Source organism: Bos grunniens, chromosome 21, assembly GCF_055505025.1.
Source record: "Bos grunniens cultivar Pamir isolate PY7600 chromosome 21, Bosgru_T2T1.0, whole genome shotgun sequence".
Classification (NCBI taxonomy): Eukaryota; Metazoa; Chordata; class Mammalia; order Artiodactyla; family Bovidae; genus Bos; species Bos grunniens.
In genome coordinates this window covers 66,195,039-66,217,846 of record NC_141185.1, presented here as the reverse complement: position 1 = coordinate 66,217,846, position 22,808 = coordinate 66,195,039, and the positions used below count along the sequence as shown (strand labels likewise).

At 44.3% G+C, this 22,808-nt stretch overlaps 1 protein-coding gene across 6 annotated transcripts in view; it reads left to right on the top strand.

The window, feature by feature from the left end:
• The first annotated feature begins 4,851 nt into the window (after positions 1-4,851).
• Positions 4,852-22,808, top strand: part of GABRA5 (gamma-aminobutyric acid type A receptor subunit alpha5) — a 92,364-nt gene continuing 74,407 nt past the window's right edge. For 2 of the 6 annotated variants that reach the window (XM_086365402.1, XM_086365396.1), the window contains exons 1-6: positions 5,237-5,500; positions 6,841-6,899; positions 7,266-7,425; positions 20,632-20,753; positions 21,545-21,612; positions 21,705-21,925. In XM_086365402.1, the coding sequence (XP_086221528.1) occupies positions 7,340-7,425; positions 20,632-20,753; positions 21,545-21,612; positions 21,705-21,925 (497 nt within the window). In that variant the 5' untranslated portion in view covers positions 5,237-5,500; positions 6,841-6,899; positions 7,266-7,339. The other 4 variants (XM_086365399.1, XM_086365397.1, XM_086365400.1 and 1 more) reach the window with 4 other exon arrangements.

The following is a 22,808-nucleotide window of genomic DNA, read 5'->3' as shown; positions in this document are numbered from 1 at the left end:
CACAGTTGCACTCATCTCACATACTAGGAAATTAATGCTCAAAATTCTCCAAATGAGCTTCAACAGTACATGAACTGAGACCTTCCAGATGTTCAAGCTGGATTTAGAAAAGGCAGAGGAGCCAGAGATCAAATGGTCAACATCTGCTGGATCATGGAAAAAGCAATAGAGTTCTAGGAAAACATCTACTTCTGTTTTACTGACTATGTCAAAGCCTTTGACTGTGTGGATCACAACAAACTGGAAACTTCTTGAAGGTATGGGAATACCAGACCACCTTACCTGCATCCTGAGAAACTTATATGCAGTTCAAGAAGAAACAGTTAGAAGCAGACATGGAAAAATGAACTGGTTCCAAATTGGGAAAGGATTACAATCAAGGCTGTATATTTTCACCCTGCTTATTTATCTTATATGCAAAATATATCATGCAAAATGCTGGGTTGGATGAAGCACAAGGTGGAATCAAGATTGCCATGAGAAATATCATTAACCTCAAATATGCAGATGACACCACCTTTATGGAAGAAAGCGAAGAGGAACTGCAGAGCTTCTTGATGAAAGTGAAAGAATAGAGTAAAGAAGCTGGTTTAAAGCTCAACATTCAAAAAACTAAGATCATGGCATCTGGTCCCATCACCTCATGGCAAATAGATGAGGAAACAATGGAAACAGTGAGAGATATTATTTTCTTGGGCTTCAAAATCACTGCAGATGGTGACTGCAGCCATGAACTTAAAAGACACTTGTTCCTTGAAAGAAAAGCTATGACAAACTTAAACTGCATATTAAAAAGCAGAGACATCACTTTGCTGACTAAGGTCTGTACAGTCAAAGCTCTGGTTTTTCCAGGAGTCATGTATGGATGTGAGAGTTGGACTATAAAGAAAGCTGAGCACTGAAGAATTGATGCTTTTGAACTGTGGTGTTGGAGAAGACTCTTGAGAGTCCCTTGGACTGCAAGGAGATCCAACCAGTCCATCCTAAAGGAAATCAGTCCTGGGTGTTCACTGGAAGGACTGATGCTGAAGCTCCAATACTTTGTCCACCTGATGCGAAGAACTGACTCATTGGAAAAGACCCTGATGCTGGGAAAGATTGAAGGCAGATGGAGAAGGGGACAAGAGGATGAGATGTTTGAATAGCATCCTTGACTTGATCACCATGAGTCTGAGCAAGTTCCGGCAGTTGGTGATGGACAGGGAGGCCTGGTGTGCTGCCACGGGGTTGCAAAGTCAGACATGACTGAGCGACTGAACCGAAATGTAAATTTTATATTATGTGCATTTTATCATAATTTAAAAAGTAGGTTTCTGACTGTTAAAGTAAACGCTGACTGATTATGTAGAAGTAAAGTGTGACAACAACAGAAAATAGGACAACAAACAATATACAAGTATAAAGTTGTAAGATTCATATACTACACATGCAATGGTGTACTGTCACTTACAGGTAGGTATAGATGGTGTTAGTGGTAGAGAACATGCCTGCCAATGCAGGAGACATAAGAGACATGGGTTTGATCTGTGGATCGGGATGATCCCCTGGAGGAGGGTATGGCAACCCACTCTAGTATTCGAGCCTGGAGAATACCATGGACAGAGGAACTTGGACAGGCTATAGTCTGTAGGGTTGTAGAGCCTGACATGACTGAAGTGACTTAGCATGCATGCATATTAATTTAGAGTTTTCTGTTTTCAACCTTAGAGAAACTAATAAAAACAAAATAAATAGATGTAACTAACAAGCCAATAAAGAAGAGAAAATGGAATCCAAAACAAAGACTCATGTGCTTCTATTTGCCATTTAATGTAAGTGAAGGAGCCAGCCTAGGTGTAAAAACAGAAGAGACCATGTTGCTCTGAGGATCCCGTGCCTAGTATAAGTGGGTGACAGCTGGCTCAGAAGGTGGTAATGTATGTCCACTACTGCTAAATTTGATCTTAACTGTTTTTCTTTTAAGAAAAGCCAAAAATCTATCTATTTATGCATTGAATAGATATAATTCATCTATTCATCTAGATGCAATTAATCTATGAATAGAATAATTCATCTATTATTCATTGATTCATGTGAAATCTTCTGGTTTTTAAGTTGTCTTTATTTTAAAATAGCGCTGACTAATTAAACGCATCTGTAGTCTACATATAGCCTTCAGATAACTAATATGATAACTCTAATTTAAATAAAGTGAACAATAAAAGGAATCAATGATGGACTAAAAATAGAGAGTGTGATTTCTGTGAATGGAACATTTATTACTTAATGTGCCCCATACCTTCCTACTTTTGTTCCTGCTCTTGCTTTTACCTTTTTCTGATATTTTCTGTCCAATTTCTTTTTCAAAATCCAAATCAACTGCCATCTTTTCCTAGGAATTTTGTTTCTTCTTCTAGTCAGAACTGACATTTCTGTTTCCTTAACAATCAAGACCCTCTTGCTTGGGCAAAGCACTAATAAATCCACTTGGAGTACATGTGAATCAATGTGGTTATGATTCCATGAATGAAAAAACTCAAAACATTGGTTAAATTTCCCCCCACCATAGACTAGACCTGCAATGTTCATTCATGCTTTTAGCCTAAACTTGTCTCTTCCCAACACTTTTTCTGTATACAGCTGCTATGGGGAATCTGTTCTGGAACATGTACTTCCCTGACCAAGGAAACTATTCAATGACTCCTTCCCTGCAAGAAGTTGATTCCTTGGCTCCACAGTTTTTGTCTTCCAGTGCCCGACTCATCTCATCTCTTGCTATCTTTACTCTGCACTTGAATTTTCCTAAATATGAAATAACACACAATTCAGTGAACTGACTCTCAGCTCTCAGCTGAGAAGACTCTCCATTCAACTTCTTACCAAGCTCTGCTTCCTCATGGCAATACTGTTTTTGTTTTTTTTTTTTGTTTAGCCATCTCTACTCCACCTACTGCCACAAACAGCCTCGCTGTGCTGCCTCTGTGCTGGGTGTGATAGAGGGTGTCTACCCATCGCCCAGCTTCCCCAGGTTCAGCTATTTTAGTCTCTCACTTGGAAGCTCTTATGGAAACTGAGCCAACCCAAGGTTACGTGGAACTGTGGTGCCCTCTACTGCTTTCCAGAACCGTGACTACTTTGCTTTCTGTCATTCAACACAAGGGAAAATGCTAATAGAACACATGGGAATTAAGTGGATATACCATCATTTCCCAGGGCAAACACTGAATTTCATATTAAAACAAATATTATGAAATGCTAATATATATTCTTCTAACATGTGAATTTCCATAAGGTATGCCTTATTATTTTACTATCCTTTCAGGTCCAACCTAAGGCTCTTTATATGTTCATAAATATTAAGAGAAGAGACGGGGTTATCATTTCATCACATGGAGAAATTAAGTATTTAAGCCACGTGGTTAAATAAAATTTAAAGATTAGCTCTCAGTACACATAATTTCCATGTGTTCAATAATATGCATTGACTTTAGACTGATAGGGAAAACATGCAAATTTTAAAAATAATTCATGAAAAGAACATAAATTCTCTTACAGTTGATTGAATCTAGGAAAGTATTATTGTTAAAAATCAGTATTTGTAACTCTCACTAATACAAAATAATCTCTGGTTTATCCACATTTCTTTGCAAAAATTACTAAGTGATTTCCTTTGGTAATCTCTAAGGCTTTAAATTCACTAGTTATTTGAACTCTTTGATTTGCCTTATGTTGTTTAATATTGGGAAAATAGTAATTATCACTGGTATCTCTAAACCTAGAATTCTAACACTTAGTAGGTTACAATTATATTGATTTTTATTGCTTTTAATTTAATGATTTTGATTGTCAGTGAGCTTTATCTTAGTGATACGATTTTTGAGTAATTAGAAAATGAAGAAATATCTGTCTTCAATTTATTCATTTTAGAATCAGAAAAGCCTTTCAAATAAGCATCTTATCTAATTTATATTTCATGCAGAATCACTGGAATCAGAGCTATTTAATACTATGACTAAGTGTATACTCAGAATAACACTTCCTTATATTTGGAACATTTATGTATTTTTATGTCCTATTTCTGAAATATATCTAGAAGCTGCTATTTTTAGAAAATCTTAGAATTTTTGGCATGTGCAAAAGTGCCAGCAGTTAGCTTAGATTTGGACTGCGTTGTATTAAACATAACTAAGGATAGTGTGACTTCACACATTGAATGATTAAAGATCTTTTCTGGAGAGTTAGAAATTCGCCCTTCTCACAATTATTCTGTTAAGAGTGACTGTAAACAATTCAGTCAGAGTCCTTTGACTCTTGACTCTCAAAGTGTTTCTTTGTCTTTTGTCAGAGTATGACAAAAGACATAGAAATGGTAATACACTGCCCATCAGGTTCTTGCTCGGTTTATTTAAATATTGAACATCTCCCCCTGGGTGTTCTCATAGCCAAGAAGCATCCGGTCCGGAGAAAATCAGACGCTGCCATCTTAAAACCACAACTGTGCTTGCTTTGCTTCCCTATCCTGCCCGAGCGTCATTTGTGCCAGCCAGCCTCAGCACTCAGAGTAGGCACGCTGAGGCAGAGACGAACATGACCTCAATAATGAAATTTCACGTGTTCGTGGGTGCGGGAGGTAACGCCCTACAGCAGAATTCAAGTCCGATACCCACTCACAAGTCTGCAGACCCTAAGTCCTCTTGTCACTGACAAGAAGGCTTCTTGTCAAGAAAGGGAACTTCCCAGCCTCCCCAAATGCACAGAGCAATTAGGTAAGCGTTTAATTCTAATTAATCCATTTTACTGACTTTACTTCCCATAGCAATGAATTACAATTCTTTAAAAAGTAGCCTCAGAGGCCAGTTTCTTCCTATAGAGAGTAGGAGCTGCAGACACAGGGGCCTGCGTGGAGGACTGAGGCAGGACTTAGGCCCGGCCAGAAAGGCGCTCAGGGCTGGTCCTGAGACAGGAAAGCTCTCGGCACCCCGGCCTTCGGCGCCTTGCCTGGACACCCCCTTTCCATCTCAGCCCTAAAAAGAGGGACACGAGGCACCGATACACTCCGGCAGGCTACCAAGAAACTTCATCAGAAACGTGGCCTGTCCCAGAACTGGCCAAGCCGGGGACCCCGAACGCCCCCACTTCCTCGCAGCCGGCCCAGGGCCAGGGCGCGTTTGGTGAGAGTCTGGCGGCCTCTACCGGAGCGCCTCCGCAGAGGAGCGTTTCTCAGAGCCGGAGCCGACATGTAGCGCTCGGGCGAGGTGAGAGCGCGCGCCGGCGCGCCGGGGGCGCCGGGGGCTCTGCAGCGGGGCGGCGCGCGGCCTCGGGCGCGGAGCTGAGCCTCAGGGCGGCGGCGGGAGCGCAGGGGGTGCCCGAGGCGCTCGGCCCGGGAGCACCGGGGAAGTTCGCGCTGGCGGCATGGGGCGGTGACGCCGCACCGGCCTCCGCGCTTGCCAGCCGGGGAGAGCAGACGGGGGAGGAGGATGCGCCCTCGCCGACGGCTCGCCTTCCCGGGCCGGCGCGCGGGGTAAGCCCGGGCGCGCGGGACCGGGGCCGTGGGGTCAGAAGCTGCGGACGGCGGCGGGAGGGCAAGAGGACCCGGCTCGGCCCGCATGCCTCTCCTCGAGGGTGCCTGGCTCAGGGAGGGCGGTGGAGGCAGGCGGGGCCCCGCGGGCGGCCAGGAGCGCAAACTTTCCCCCGGCGACTGCGGAGGCGCAGCCCGCATGAGAGGGCAGGGGCGTCCAGAGCAGCGCGGCGCCGCCGGACGGGGCGCCGGGGCGCAAGACCCACGGACCTGCCGGTAGGAACTGGGGCACGAGGCTCCCGCCGCGGTCACCGGAGCCGAGGGCCGAGAACGCCCCCCGGGGGCCCCGCCAGCCGCCGGGCTCCGAGGCGCGGCGGGCTGGGCGCTTCCTGCAGGGTGGGCGCGGGCTCGGGCTCGAGACTGGGGGCGGGGGCGCGAGCGGGTCGCGCTGGCGGCTCGAGGCCGGGAGACACGGAGCCGACGCTGCACCGCGCGCTCCGGGCCGAGGAGGAAAGCGCCGCGCGGCAGGACGCTCCGCTCGGACCCGGGGCGGCAGCAGGGCAGGTCTGCCGGGGCCAGAAGCGAGCCAGGGAGGGTGGGCAAACGGTTGGCGCTGGGCGCGCCGCTGCGGACCGGGCGGGCGGCCGACTCTACCCGGCCGCGGGCGCCCGGGCGCGGAGGCTGCAGCTCTGCAGTGCCACCCCCGCGCCCGCGAGCCCCCGCGGCGGTCCCGGGACCGTGGGAGACAGCCTGTCTTTGGGGGTCCCGACTCCCCCAAAGCCTGTCCAGACTGTCACCAGGCTGAGGGCGGCAGGAGGTGCCGCCCGGGTTTCCCGCATGCAGCGCCGCGTGCTCGCCGCCGGGACTCCGGCCCGGGTTTGGAGAGCAGCCCCTGGACGCACCCAGGCAATCCCCGCCCTGCCTTTCTCGACTCGAGGGCCTTGGTTTCGGAGGTGGAAGTACCTGTTGTGTGTTTCTCTCTTCCGGAGTTGGCCTGGGGTCTCCTCGGGAAAATGTTGCTTTTGAACACGCGGTGCTCCTTTATGATGTCTATCCATTTGCGTTATGCGCATATTGAGAAATATATCCCTTCTCTAGGGTTAGTTGCAGAGCCCAGGGATTGTGCCTGCTTGGATTTCAAATGCATTAATTAGGGCCCACCATATAATCCAGAGCCGAGAGACTTTCCAAAATGCAGTGATTACTAAGTTCTTTAGTCATGGGGACAGACTGCTGAGAAAGTGGCAGCCTTCTTTTATAAGCAGTTCTTATATTGTCGTGATCTTGCAGAAGACTTGTTTAAATGTGCCTTTTTCCCCCTCTTTCCACATACTTTCTCATAGCACCTTGCAGAACAAGGAGTAGCTTGCTGGCTTTGACGCGTGGCAAATATTTCAGAAAGGTAAAATTATTGCACTTGTGGATTTGACAGATGTAAAATACAGTTAGATAACTTCAGGCATTGATTCTAATAATAGGACTAGAGGGTCATTTGATCACATGGAAAAAGTAAAACAAAGAATTTGCAACATGGGAAAGATAAATTAGGAGACTGATTCTGCACCCTGAGTAAAGGTGAAAATCAAGCCTACTGTAATTTCTTTTTACACCCCAACTTACTGGCCAGTGAACACAGATAATTCTGATATGGAACCGTGATGGACAAGAACAGCCAGGCTCCTTTATGCATTGTGTATGTTAGCAGTGTGATTTGATTCTAGGAACTGTTTCATGGCAACATTCATGTTTATGTTTTTTCCCCTTTCAGCTTCAAGATCAAGGTGGAGAAAGGAATAGCAATTCTTCCAAATTCATCTGCTTCAGCTGTTTTTCTTACTGGGAATGGACAATGGAATGTTTTCTAGCTTTATCATGATCAAAAACCTCCTTCTCTTTTGTATTTCCATGAACTTAGCCAGTCACTTTGGGTAAGTTATCATCTATGCTTTGATTTTACAATTTTCAGGGCACAAGTACCTTTTAGAAACTTTGTTGAGCAGTGTATCAGCAAACCCTCATTGGCCACCTTTGCAGTCCCACAGACTTATAAGAGTCCTTGCCTTACCCCATGCTTAATTCCGAGCAAGGCTGCTCCAAGTGTAAGGTCTCTGAAGTCAGTCAGAAAAAAGAGGCAGATTATGTTTTCAGAAGTGGAAGCCGGAGATGGTTTCAGAGTAAGCTGTGTTTCCTCCCACTCAGGTTAAAGCAGGATTGAAAAGTTGACCTGCATGAAGGACATTTATTGCTTGTTGGACAAAGCAGTGGGCAACATTCTTTGTCGTCCTTAGTTCCAGACAAACTAAGGATTGTTGTCCTTAGTTCCATTCTGTAAAGGAATTTGCCTTTAAAGCCAAGCCTACTGTAGGTGGCACTGACAAGGACTCGCAGTGGTCCTGACTTGAGCCAAAGGCCTTGAACTGTGGCCATCGGAATGCAAACGCAGATACCAGAAACTGCATGTGTCTGATGATCTGCAGGACTCCAGGGCATTTGGTGTTACCAGTGCCTTTAAGTTCTTTCATCTTGGCCTTTAGTATCAGTGTACTGATTCTAATAGTTTTTCATCAAACTAGTGATAACCCAAGTTCCTGACAAACTTCTTATGAGGTGCTGACTCTGTCCTCTTCTTCCCAAAATTGCTCTGGCTAATCACAAGGATTGTAACTTGAAGTTGGTGGTGTGTTTAGTCGATAAGTCATATCCGACTCTTTGCAACCCCTTGGACGATAGCTGGTGAGGCTCCTCTGGGCAAGAATACTGGAGTAGGTTGCAATTTCCTTCTCCAGGGGATCTTCCCCACCCAGGGACTGAACCTGTGTCTCCTGTCTTGGCAGGCTCTTTACCCCTGAGCCAGCAGGGAGACCCCAACTTAAAGTTGGTGGAGTGTAATTAAGAAGTTAAATTTTAGGACAAAAGTTGCCAAACACCCCTTATGTGAAAATCAGTGGTGAAGGTTGCCCTTGTGTGAATCATGGAGGCACCTGCGGGGCATAGTGGTTCTGCAATACATCCCCACGAGTTGGCAGGAAGGAGGCCTCTCCAAAGTCCATGACCCTCTCTCTTTGTTCTCAGGTCATTTTCTGTACTTCTGACTTCCCAAGTCTGTACAGACGAGAAAGCAGAGAGAGAGAGGTCTGTGACCACCCCCAGGTGTGTGGCTGGTACATGACGGCATGGGGCTGCGTTCCAGCTCCATCAGAGACTTGTCTGGCCCTCAGCACCGTGAAGGGGACAGAGTGTACGTGCTACCCATGCCTGTGGGACAGCCTCCTAGCCAGTCAGGGCGTTCCCTTGGGACACAGTGTTGGTTGTTATTCTTACCTTGCTGCTCGTCTTGAATGGGTACTTCCCTATTTGTGCCTTTGGTTTCCTTATCTGTTCAGTGAATGTCTTCCCTTCCAAGGGCTCTCCCTGCTGCTAAATCTTCTAGGATTTAACCATAGTGTTCCCACATACATCCTGCATACATCCCTCCTGCATGAGAAGTGTGTTTAGAAGTGAAATCAAACACAATATTTTAAATTTCCAAGTTAATACATTAGGTAGGTAGTTTGCTTACTGATATATTGCATACATTTATCAATATTTCAGATGTAAGAAATATGCTAGGATTGGAAACATGTATTTTTTTCCTAAGATTTTAGTCAAATATATTTCTGTGAATCTGCATATTCTATAGTCAAGAAGGTATTATGCGTACCTGGTGGATAAAAGTCTGAAGTATGAAAAAATGTGCATATGGAGTTTGGCCATTAGAAGCAGCTGTACTTGATTTCTTACTCAATTTGATGACTTTCTGATGTCATCTTCAAAATAGAGAGATAATTCTTAGTTTCTAGAAGCTAATACAGAACAAGTAGTAGAATGCCCCTTAATCTCCTTTACAGTTAGTTGTTGGAGAAGTTTTGAACCTGTCAGATACAAGTTTAATAGTCCATCCTAAAATGATACCTACTAACTGCAGAAATTAATGAGACACAGAATAGGATGTGAAAAAGGAAGATATCCTTAATTCCACCACACAGATACAATCATCCTTCCCATTCTGGTGTGTTTCTTCCTCTTGCTTCTATGCCTAGCTCTATACAGTTGGGATCATACTGTGTTTTCAGTTCTGTAATTTTTGTGCTTTCTTCACACCAATACTTTGTTATCACAAAGTCTTAAAATGTATGACGTAAAATGGACAAGTGTATTGCAGTGCATAAATGCTTTGTCATGGGCTACATCCCTAATTAGGGCTGTTTGCATTGTTTCTGATTGTGTTGTTTTCCTACATATGTGTGAACATATCTGTCCTACAATGGCTTTAAGTATTTGAGTTCATTTCTATTAGAAGATGTTTCTGTAAGTGGACTTTTACGTCAGCCTCCCTGAGTGCTTTTAGCTCTTGGTTTTATGCGTCCAGTTGCTTCTGGGGACCAAGATCTGTAGCAAAGTGGGAAGTCAAGTAGGGTATGGTTTTCAGCAGAAGGCATCTTGACGTCTAGGGGCACAAGGGCCTATCGATTGCCTTTTCATACAAGGCTCCTCTCACTTGGTTATTACTGTAAATGAGCTTAAGAATAATTTTGTCAAATTGCAAAGGGAGTTTCAGAACACTTATTTGATTTAAAATCTTGACAAAATAATATGTATTGCAATATGAAGTGCCTATTGTTACCATGTCTGTTTTAGAAGACACTTATGAGCTGAGCATCGTTAGCCCTGGCTTACAGTCAGGGAGACAAGAGAAAAAGAGGCTACTGGTGGGTTTACTGCCGGGTAGTCCTGGGGTTCTCGTCTTGACTTCACATGGTTTGCAGGGAAGGTCTTAGTCAGACTGACCTATAGAGGAAGGGGGCATAATTTTGAAAGGAATTCTCTGCATCAGGGTAGAGAGAATTTTCCGTTCTGAGATTACAGAAAAAAAGAGCTTGGTAAGCTCTGTTATCTTCTTCCAAAGAAAGAGTTTATGTGATTTTGTTCTAAAGAAAGGTGAACAGGGAAGCATGAAAGGCCGTAATTTGCACATTGTGGGACAGAAGAGATGTGGATACCTGTAAATGCATAAAGAAAATCAGACAACTGGTGAAGGGTAAAGAGGGATAGGAAACTGCTCTCAGTCAGAGAGCAGAGGAAAGAGGCAGGACGCTGTGCTTCTGTGCAATACAAAATCATACACTGTTTGCGAAAAACATGTGGATCTGGAATCAGGAAATTTATATGTGATAAGTAAAATGTATTTGGTGATTATATAAGATACAGCGAAATTGCTTTGAAAATATGAGTCTCATGTCTTCTCCCTTTTATTTTCTAAATTTGATCAGAGCCACCAGTAGCTCATTTTCAGTAGCCTTTGTAATTCTTCTGTTAGTTTTAAGTTATATAACAGAGCATGAGTCAAGTGTATAACTGAGCAGAGACATATCTGACTGTCGGCCTTGTGTGATGTCACATTCAGAGGCATGGCATAATTTGAGGCATTATAGTTATTTTAACCAGTAATCACACATACGTGGTATAAAGATGCCAGCACAGAAACAATGTTTGCATCAATGTAGGGTCAAAACATAATTTAATCTGAAGTTACTTTATCATCATCTGAAAAATCATACTTTTCAGACTTGATTAGATCAGTGATAATTGCAAGATAAATTTGAGGATTATCAACTCCGTAATATGGTAAAATCTAATTCCATTCATTTAATAATGTTAAACACTGTTTAGAGGTTTATCTATTGGAAAGTAAAAAATGCATTAGAATTTTATCACATGGGAGCTATAATTCAAATAGACTTTGGAAAACAGTACTCTGTAATTGGCAATTATAGGCAGGTTCTTGTAGAAGTAGCTTAAGAAAAGGAACATATCAGGTTCTTTTTTATCTGTCTACACAAGCATGCTAACCGGGACTGTTGGTTTCATGAAGAGGGCCTGTTCATACACGTTCTCAAGGACAGTTCTCTTAACTAGAGCAGAAAGTGCACTCTCTCTGAGTCATTCACGTACTCATGATGTCTTTTTAAATGGCAAGAGGGAAATTCCCATATGGAAAGTTCTTCCTGCTTGTTACCACAGATTCAGAAGACCAGGACTGATGGTCATCATGACAATTATAAAACCACAGAGAAGTGCTGTGAAGCAGATAGGACACTCACAGGTGAGGAGGCACTTATGTGGAGGCTGCAGGGATAGCCAGAGACCTTGCATATAGTAAACATTTCAGGTGACTAAGACCCTGTGCTGTGCTGTGCTTAGTCACTCCGTTGTGTCCAACTCTTTGTGACTGCATGGACTGTAACCCACCAGGCTCCTCTGTCCATAGGGATTTTCTAAGCAAGAATATTGGGATGGGTTGCCATTTCCTCCTCCAGGGGATCTTCCCTTCGACCCAGCGGTCAAACCCAAGGGTCCTGCATTGCACGTGGATTCTTTACCATCTGAGCCACCAGAGAAGCCCAAGAATACTGGAAAGGGTAGTCTATCCCTTCTCCAGTGGATCTTCTTGACCCAGAATTGAACTGGGGTCTTCTGCATTCCAGGAAAGCCCGACTAAGACCCTACTACAGAGTAATGCCAACATTTTTTTAAGGCACCAAAACAAAATACTTCCAAATTACCTGCTTCAAAACTTAAAACTGCTAAGCAAAGCTTAGACGGATAGCCAGCCAGAGTCCACCCAGCCAGCCTTTCTCTGGCCATCAGATCCAAGAGGAGTAACTGGCTTGGTTCAAGGGGAGAAGGAGAATGTAGGTTTTTGGATTTTTAAAACAAAGATACAATTGCATAACATGCGTATTTTAATTGGTGTGAAATTTCAAAGGAAAATATTAGAATCAAAAGTAGAATTCTAGTGGCAGCAACAATACTTATAAGTGCTTACATGAGTACTTCTTCATTTCCAGAATGCATTTTCAAAAGAAATGTACTGTTTAATTTTCACAGAGTCCTCTCTCTGTAGGTGAAGAGAGTTAAGGTGATAGAATACAGAGAAACATGTCTAAGTTTCATCATTGAAAAGTAGGAAAGTCAGGGTCCATCTCCAGGGCCTGAGCTCGCACCATCAATGCAGGAGCTTCTCCAGAATGTCTGCATATTTAAGCTGCAACGGAAAGGGATAGAAGGGGGGGAAATCTGTACATTGAAATCTTCTAACCTAGAACTCAAATAGCACTGCTCTAAAGATAGTATTTCATAGCCTGAATAAAATCAAATACAAAATATATACTATGAAATATGATGTAATAGAGAGGGGACCATCTTATAGGAAAATTAAGATAGACAACGAAACAGACTTTAGCAGTTCATTGAAAATTCTGTTTTATTTGTATTTATTTAACAATTTATCTCAAGATCAAAAGGCAAACCTAAAAATAAATGAAACCCAGGAGCAGTTCATTTTCACTTTTAACCACAGGAAGAAATTGGGCCATCACTCTATAATCAATCTAGTTCCTACTTCAGGGATGTAGGTATCATTTTGACAGGAAAGTGAAGTTGTTTGTTGTGGCAGCAGTTACTAAGCCTGCCTGCAACTCAAGCTTCCTAATCTCCAAGTTAAAGTAATAACAGATCCTATGCCACAGAGTTGATGTGAAGGATAAATGCACGTATGCTAAATGCTGAAACATGGCCAGGTAAGGAGGGAGTGCTAAGTCCAGGCTAGCACTATCCTTCTGGGTGTTGTGACCAAGAAGCGCCAAGGTTTGCTAGACTCATGGGCTGGGCACAGCAAAGTCCACAAGCTTAGTCCCATTGGCAGAGTCTCCCTTCTGTGTAAGGACGCACATTCACAGTTATAGGTTCTGGATCGGGGTTTGGGCATTCTGCAGGATGGTACCCTGCAGCTGCATCAGGGTCTGTTGAGTCCTTCCTACATGCCAGGCACTGTCCTAGGTGCTGAGATCCTGTGATGGGCAGAGCAAAGCCTGCCTTCCAGGAGGGCTCCTTCTGGTGCAGTAAGTAAACATGTACTTATCAGTTGGGTCACAAGGATTGCTGTGAAGTAATTCAGAGTAGGAGGTAGTGAGTGTGCTGGGAGATGTACTCAAGCAGATGTCTGAAGAATGAGCCTGTCTTGGTGGTGATGATTGGACAGTTGAGAGGAGCAGCAGAGGCAGGGTGACTGAAGAAGCCAGCTTGAGGATGGGGAAGGTTGGTGGGAGGCAGGGCCAGAGAGGCAGCATGGGTGGGGGATAGTCAGATCGTCTGTAGACCATGCGGGGTAGCATTGGGACAAGCAGTTGGCTGTTGAAGAGTGAAATCTGATCCCACTGAGACCTGCAGTCAGTAAGGCTGACTCTGGCTGTAAGTGGAGAGTAAACTCAGAATCTGGGTGGGGAGGCTTAGTAAAGGAGGTGCCAGGAAAAGGCAGTAAGGAGGCAAAGGTAGTGCCCCAGGGGATGGGCGTTTTGGCCAGCAGGATCTGTTGATGGGCTGCCGTGGACTTGAATGAACACCTGAAAAGGTGATGGGTTCAATAGGCTGTTGTTGAGCTGGAAGAGACAGCAGGGGAGGAGGCCGCTGAGAATTATCAGCACAGTTCTGGACCTGTGCGAGCTTTGTTAGATATCCAAGCGGCCAGGTAGGCCATTGGGCATACAGGTCTGGACTCAGAGAGAGAGAGAGTTTGGGACTGGAGACATGAACTTGAGAGAGATATTTAAAGCCATTAGATTGAATGAGATCAATTAGAGATTGAGTTTAGACTGAAGGAGTGTCTCTAGACAGCCCTGGGAAATGCCAGGTTTAAGGAGAAGAGGCAGGGGAAGATAAGAAGAGACTGTGTCCTGTGCTGTAAGAAGGGGACGGGCTCAGCTGAGGGCTGAGACTGGACCAGCGGGTTTGGCACTGGGAGGAGCAGCCCCAGAGGATTTCACTGGGATCCTGGGTGAGGTGGGGGCAAGAGCAGGGCAGAGTGACAGCAGAGACCTTTGAGCAGACAGATCTTCAGTGAGAGGGCCTCTTCAGACGAGAGGCTGAGGATGGAGCAATACCTGAAAGGGAATATAGGGTGAATGAGAGACTTTTCAAAGACCTGATGTAATTACTGATGGGAATGGTTAGGGAGGGAGGGAGACCCACGTGTAATAAGCACCGGGATGATTCATGTGCTTTATAACCACATTTGTGGTGCATCCAGCGTGGCTGGGGGAAAGGAAGGGGATGAGTCTCCGGAAGTCTGGGGTCAGATGACGGGGGTGTGGCCTGTAAGGCAGGCACCTGGGTCCTACCTTGCAGGTTGTAGGATTCTGAACCAGGCTGCAGTCTTGGGGACAAGAGTGGAGCATCTACCTGAAGAGTGGTGTGCAAGGGTGGGGTGGACTTGAGCTCTGTCTGGAGAGGTGATGGGCAGGACCAGGGGCACTTTTGACGTGGAAGCCACCTAAGAGTTCTGGCATAAAGCTTTATGGACACAACTTTATTCACATAAAGCACACGTGCCAATCAGTCCATATTTTCCATCATAAGAGGAAACAATTTAATTGGAAACTCAAGTTTTATTTTCATGTCTGGTTATATCCACCATGGTATTTTAAAATTTTTACCTATTTTAATATAGTTAACTAAAGTGGTGTGTAATGGAAATTTGAGGAAAACATCACAAAACTGCCATTTAGAGGTACTTATTTCATGAGCTTAAAGTAATGAGTGAATAAACTGAAGATACTTTTCTCAGAAGTAACAATATACTGGAGAAAGAATGCAGAAAGAAATGCAGTTCAAGAAGACAGATAAGCTGTTGCTTAAAAGCAATTCTGTTCAAGTCCCAAAGTAAGTTCACATTAAAGCTGGTCTGCAGATGCAATTATCTATACCATTTTATGGAAATCGAAAATGACTGTCAGCATAAGCAGAGATCACCAGAAATGCATCACATATTGCCATCAATAGCACCATTTGTGGTACGAGACTCAAAAGATTTTTCTTCCCCAGAAATGATGACGTAACTGTTCAACGTGAACCATTTAAAATACTGAAATAAGGAGGCATCATCAAGCATCACTTGGTAAAGTGAAACGCATTTAAAGATGGACTCCACTGCATAGTGTTATTATTACCAGCAGAGGCATTCATACTGATAGAAAAGTTACGTTGGAGTAAAGTTTCCTCAGAAACAAAAAGACTCTTAGGTTTGACGCCTAATACAACTCTCCCCTTTCAGAGTAATGCATGGATTCTACTGCAGGTTTCACCCACCTTGATACCTGGTTTTGGAGAAAGCTTTCTTGGGATCCTTGTCTTGCTGCTTTCAGATTGCTCCCTCCCCATTCCTCCCGTCATTCCTTGCTCCCATTCCTCCTCGTCAGAAACCCTGCTGATGGCTTGTCCATCCCACCTCTGCAGCCCTGCTTGGCCTGAACACTGGCCCTCTCCACCTCCAGTCTTGCCTCCGATAAGCCCATCATCCCCAAGGTGCCTGGGGCCACAAGGAAAGACAATGCCCCTGTTGAGGTGCTTTGCTTTCCCACCACCTTCAGGCCAGATCCTGGAGGTGGAGCTTGTCACATGAATATGCCGTGATTTGACCCCCCACAGGGCTCTTCTCACTAGGGTTCTTACATGCCCACTGCAAATGTCAATATTTTTCTTTTTTTTTTTTTAATTTTTATTTGAGTATAGTTGATTTACAATGTTGTGTTTCTGCTGTACAGCAAAGTGAATCAGTTATACATATATCTAGTCTTTTATAGATTCTTCTCTCATATAGGTCATCACAGAATATTGAATAGAATTTCCCTTGCTATGCAGTAGGTCCTTATTAGTTATCTGTTTTATATATAATAATGTGTATATATATCAATCCCAATCTACCAATTTTTTTTCCTAGTGCTGCTACTCACAGACTGCTTCCTTTGGCTTGAGACCTGATCTTCATGCTTGAAGGCTCAGGTCTGCTTTCCTTTCTTCTGACCTCATACAAAGCTTGATCCCTCTACTTTCGGGTCCTAGGATGCCCTGCATATGAGACTCCTGAAGCAATCATGTTCTTCAGGAATCCTCTGGGAGCATGGCCCATTCTTTTAGATCCCAAGGTTAGGGATGCCACCTTTATCATTGTCACAGTTCCCGCCACAATGCCAGGCACACAGTCAACACCCACAACGCCTTTGCTGAGCTGAGCTGCTGGGATAGTGAACCTCTGTGAAGATGTGATGAGAGAGGTGCTCTCTGGGGTCATTTGGAGTCACTCTGGCAGCTGGTTCACAGAGCAGCCTGTTTCCGACTTAGCTCTCTAGTCTTAAGACAGTCCCTCTCCCCTCTGACTTCACATGAAGATCACTTGGGGACCTTAAAAAATACCAGTGCCCATTCCTCCTAAGGCCGAGTCTCTAGGGTCTAGAAATCCGGAAGAAGCTAATGCAAAAGTCACAGATTCAAATGCCCTGAAGACACCAGAAGTAAGACCACAGGGACAGGTGGGAAATTTGCACAATTACTAGAGTTGAGCCTTTCTAAAGTCATGCATATTTTTTGTTCTGAAAACTCTGTGTGAAATAAAGCCTTTAGTGGACCACATTTTACGGCTGCCTGTTCCCTACTCCACCTCATCAGAAGTCCCTGAAAGACCCAGACCTTTAGGCCTGGCGGGGGCCAATCACGGAGCGTGAGGAAGTCCTTCCACCACCTGAGCGTCGGGTCCCATTTGGTCCCTGCCCAAGTCCCAGCCATCACCTTCCCTCCTCCGCCTGGAACATGGGGCTCAGCGTTCAAGCTTAGGGATCGAGTCCTTGTGCCTTTTGTATAGAAGATGTAAAACATGAGGATGTTTTAACATGAGTGGTTGGATGTATATTTCCTTTATTGTCCCTTTTCTGGAACATCAGTAATATGAAAATGTTGCAGCTGTTTCACGGGCATTATTTGTAGAAAACATGCACTAACTTTAAGAAAATGGTTCAAATTTTCAGACAACCTAGTTTATTAATCCTGATACTGAAGGGAAAATTACCAAATTTTTCAAGGATTTCTACTTTATATAAAATTGTTCTCAAAAATAATGGCTCTAGTCTTAGTTCACAGAATCTGCTTCCTGCAAGAACAGAGCTTTCAGCTTGTCTTAGAAGTGGCCATGCACTCACAGCTGCCCTGAGGGCCGGCAGAGCTCTTTGGTTTTACTCAGAACCGTAAAGATGCAAGCTGAAGCCTGCTCCCTGTACCCCGGAGGGCTGGGGGGGTCTTGTGTTTCCACCTGGAGGCCTTGTGGATTTGCTCACTGCATGGAACTGCTCACTGAAGGCACAGCCCCATATTGTGTGTCGTTTTGTTTTCCTAGCCCAAATGGAACAAAGCAAGCTGAAGTCACTCTGTATGTTAGAAGCAGTCTGTAAAAATTATACAACTTGATGTGCGTGAGAAAGTTCACCAGGCCACGCTGAGAGTCTCCTGTGTGCTGGCACACTGTTTGCTTTCGGTCATATGGGAAGGCCTTCCTCTCCATAGCTGTGAAGAGAGTGCGTTTTGTAACCACCAGTTACAAAGGAATAGTTTCCTGAAGAGGACTTTCCAGTTGTTCATGAGAGGACCCTCTACTCCTGCCTGCCGTGACAGGCATTTTTAAGGACTTCTAAAGAAACTGTTTGCGACGTCCTAGGGCCTACCTTCAGTAAATACAGAGAAGAAATCATGGCAAATCCGCAGCAGGGCATCTATTTTTTTTTTTAAGTCCACAGATAAATGTAAGAAACAGTTGTAGCAAAAGAGGACAAATGCTGAAATTCCTGCAAGGGTGTCTAGGAGGCAGCGCTTCTGGAGACATGATAGGACTAAGTGGTCTGTGGACATCTCCATGATCTCTATCTCCTGACAGTCAAGGCTATTCAGAGCAATTATAGTTTAAGAGTATTTTCACAACAGATAATGTAATAGTTTTTAAAATGTACTTGAAACATTAAGGTATGCTTTTTCTTTTCTTTTTTTTGATTGTGACTTTTATATTTTTTGTTGATAGAATTGATATGTAACTTTGTGTAAATTTGAGGTATGTACCATGTTGACTTGATACATTTATATACTGCAATGTGATTACCACCTTAGCATTAGCTGACACCTCTGTCATGTCATGTAATTATTAAGTCATTTCCTTTTTGTGATGGAAACAAGATCTAGCCTCTTATTAACTTTGGAGTTTATAACATAGTATTATTAACTAGAATTACTTCGTTGTGCATTAGATTCCCCCAAATTATTTTTGTTCTAGTTGCAGGTTTGTAACCTTAACAGCTCCCAAATTCCATCACCCCAGCCCCTGGTTACTCTCTGTCTCTACGAGTTGGCTTTTTTAGGTTTCACATACAGGTGATAGCTTTTCTTTGCCAGTTTGCATGCTCTCATCTCTCTTCTGTTAAAGAGCCAACCGGGACCTTCCAAAAATTGGACACTTGGACAAAACCTAGAATTGAGTAACCAAAGTGGTTATCATTGAGAGCTTCACGTGAAGTGGACATTGAGGCCAGACTTAGTTTGAGCAATAGTTGCTCTGTTGTTGCTCAGCTGGGCCCATGCACAGACTTTCTTTCATAAATTTGGAGGACAGTATTAAGGCCCTTCATCCTGACATTAGGTTTCCAAGGCTGAGTGCTTTGTCTTCCTGTGTGAAACTAAAATGGATGTCAGAGAAAAGGGAATTCAGTATTTTAAAATACTAAGTCACAGAGTAAAGAAGAAAAAAAAAAATGTGTCTGTGGACTCCAAAGGTACATAATTCAGTCTTTAACGGGACTGAATTTTAGGTTGTTTGAGCTTCAACTATATGCATTTTAATGGTGATGAGAAAATTAGATCCAAAGAACATTATAGTCGTTCATTCAAAAAGGAGACACTTTAGGCCATTAGAGGATTGATCTGTTAGCTGCCGTCGGTGGAAATGACCGATTTTCGAGAAGCGGGTGGGGCAGGCACACATCTGTGCTGCCCCGAGAACCGCCTGCTGATGGCGAGGTTCAGCTTTCACTCCAGCTACTCTGAGCAGAGTGGGGCCCACCGTGACACTTCAGAGGGGCCCCAGGAGCCCCGTGTTCTCATCCCAAGTACCACGGGTGCTGACTTCATGGAGCCACAGCCGGCTCTCAGCAGGATGAGTTCCCTTTGAAGCCGAGCCAGATGCAGGTCAAGTTCTTGGTAATAACATGCATTTTGCTATTTGCACATCTGAACAGGTAGCAATGGATGGACATTTGAGGTGGAACCCATGTGTCAATCATCTTCTGGACTGTGGCTTTCTTTCCCTGCTGATAACTTCTTTAGCTTTTCCCGTATCTGCTCAGGGCCGATTCTCATTTCCACCTGCTCCGCTGGCATACACTTTTTTTTGACATAGACTTTTGAGGCCTGAGTAAGTTTGTTGCTGAATTGTACAAATTAGACCGTTCTTCCTGTGAACCTCCTGCAAGGTCCCACCTGCTCTTCTCAGCATTTTATTGTAGGTTGACACGTTGGTCACAGAACACTGTGCTCCCTGAGTCTCTGCTCTGGGGCCACATCACGTAAAGTCGAGGTTTTCAGCCTGGGCTTCACAACTCCTGCTGGGCCGGCCTGTGCTCTGACTGAGAGGAGCGTGCCAGCAGAGCTGACGGTGCGGAAGTCCACCGCCATCCCTCACCAGCGATCTGTCCTGGCATAATGCTCACAGCACGAGTGCTCCCAGTCAAGAATGCAGGAAAATGTGGGCACACCAATCTTACTTTCAAATTAGATAGAAGCTCTAATGTCCCCTGGTACCGCAGAGCCCGTTGCAGTGAAGTAACTAACAAAATGAAGGCTCAGTTTCTCTGTATTTGAACCAAACTGCTGAAATGCCCCACAAGTGGGTGAGGCTCTGCCAGTCCCTGTGCAGTGACTAATATGTCTTAAAAATGGCTACTCTATCAACACAAATAGTTCTCCAGAGTCTGGGAGGGATGGAGTTTGCTTTGATGGGTGACCAGCCCAGAGCCAGCATTCTCAGACTGGGCTATTTAAGAATTAAGTCTGTTTAAATTTCAAGAATAAGGATCATGTAAGCAAAACAGCCTGGATAGTACAGGAGATCATTCTTAGATGTCCTGCCTCCAAGACAAGTCAACATATCATTCCCTGTTTCTCTATTTTGAGAAAAAATTGTAAGAAACAAGAAAGTCTGAACTCTTTCTTTTGTTTCTCTGTTAATAAAGCTTTTCACAAATGCCAACCAGCTCTGTAAAAGCTGAGACCGATGACAACATCACGATATTCACCAGGATCCTGGATGGGCTGCTGGACGGTTACGACAACAGACTGAGGCCCGGGCTCGGAGGTGGGTGTGGGCCCTGGCTGAGGCCCTTGGGCCCAAGGCACATTTCTGCTTAAACCCAGTCTCAAGCTTACGTTTGCTGTGATTCAAACAACTCCTCAAAGGGCTTCCCTGCTAGGAGTTTGACTTGGTGGTGTTGCCAAGGCTGCTGCATGTTGTCATTTTCCAGATGCAAGAGGCCAGGGGAAGTGAAAACTCCTGTTCTCCCCAGATAATGGTAACATCCATTCTGGTCCACTTGAGGAGAAACCACTTCTTAGGTGATACTGAAGCTGAAGTTACCCTATGTTAGGAAATACTTTATCATCAACCTCTTACCCTCCTGTCTCTGCAAGTCCTTTTCAGAAATCCACTATTTAGTGCAAGTCTTCTTTACACATTGCATATTACAGGTTTAATTTTTTACTAGAGCTGTAATTAGTTTTTACTTTGACCCTAAAAAGCTGATGAAACTAAATGAATAGTAAAATATGCTTTCAGGGTACAGCTGGCTTGACTTTGTGCTGGGAATCCCGTGCGTTTCAGGTGTGTGCGGGGCGTGTATATTTGAACCTGCTCCATTGAGTGAGGAGGGACCCCCTAGCAAATCCATTCCCAGAGGAAAATGTTTAGTTCTTCTTCATTATTGGCATTTTTTATCAGGGGCATTTGCTGAAACCATGGGTTGACCCTCTCTACCTCTTTGACAAGAACAGTCCACGTAGGCTCCCTGACCCCATTTTACTGTGCCCTGAGTTATGTCCCTCTGAACTGTGAGCTGAGGCCCTGGCGAGGAACCTGTGTCTGTGTTTCAGAGCGTATCACTCAGGTGAGAACAGACATCTACGTCACCAGCTTCGGCCCCGTGTCCGACACGGAGATGGTGAGTGCGCTTGCGGCCCCGCCGGGACCACTGTAAGCCGTGACACACCGGCCCAGGGCTGCCCTAACGAGCCTTGCCTCCCTTTGTACTAGGAATATACCATCGACGTATTTTTCCGACAAAGCTGGAAAGACGAAAGGCTTCGGTTTAAAGGGCCCATGCAGCGCCTTCCGCTCAACAATCTCCTCGCCAGCAAAATCTGGACTCCAGACACGTTCTTCCACAATGGGAAGAAGTCCATCGCCCACAACATGACCACGCCCAACAAGCTGCTGCGTCTGGAGGACGACGGCACGCTGCTGTACACCATGCGGTGAGTGCCGCCGGCGGGCGCTGCCGTGCCGAAGCTGGCTAGTCTGAGGGCGTGTGTGTGAGAGAGAGAGAGAGAGAGAGAGATGGGTGCTTTTTACTTTCTGACTTGCCCATACTGATGTCCATGTAGATTATTTCTTTGGGCTACTATGAGTTCATAGTATTTATCTATACTTGCTTATTTGATTCAAGATCAAGGGCATCTTTAGATGCGTGGTAATGTAAGTTAGGGAAACTTTAACAGAGATTTTATTTTAAAAGTAAGGAGACCCCTTTTTTTTATTAAGATTGTGCAGTATTTTGAAGTTTTAAAAGTCTATTTGTTGTGTGATTTGATAACATTTCCAGCACTGAGGTTAAATTTTAGCATTTGTCATTTAAAATGATCATTAGTCATTTTTTTGAAAATTCTGAATTATTCATTGCATCTGAGTAAATCAATACATTGACCAGTGAGAAAGACTCCTTTATAGCTTTTCAGCTTCCATGGTGGGTCTAAGTAGACTTTAGAAGATATTTTTAAATTAATGAAAAAGAGAAAAGTAAAGAAAAAAGCACAAAAGCCAAGTTTTTAAAAAGGTACATTCATTTAGGTAGCTGTTATAGATATTTTCTTAGTTATAATTATTCACAATAAACTTTATATTTAACAGGATAATTGTAGTGGAAAATAATGTGAATACAGTCATCTTCAAAGACTGCATGTCCTAACGTAATTCTGAGGAACTCTTTGGCCTATTGTGTCCCAAACCTGGTTGACAACTGACCATGATTTTTCTTATACCAGCCCAATAAGAATTCTGATCAGTGATCTGCACACACACCTTGGTGTTTTGTTCCAGTCTTTACTCTTCCTTTTTCCCTACATTGATCTGGAAGGTGTT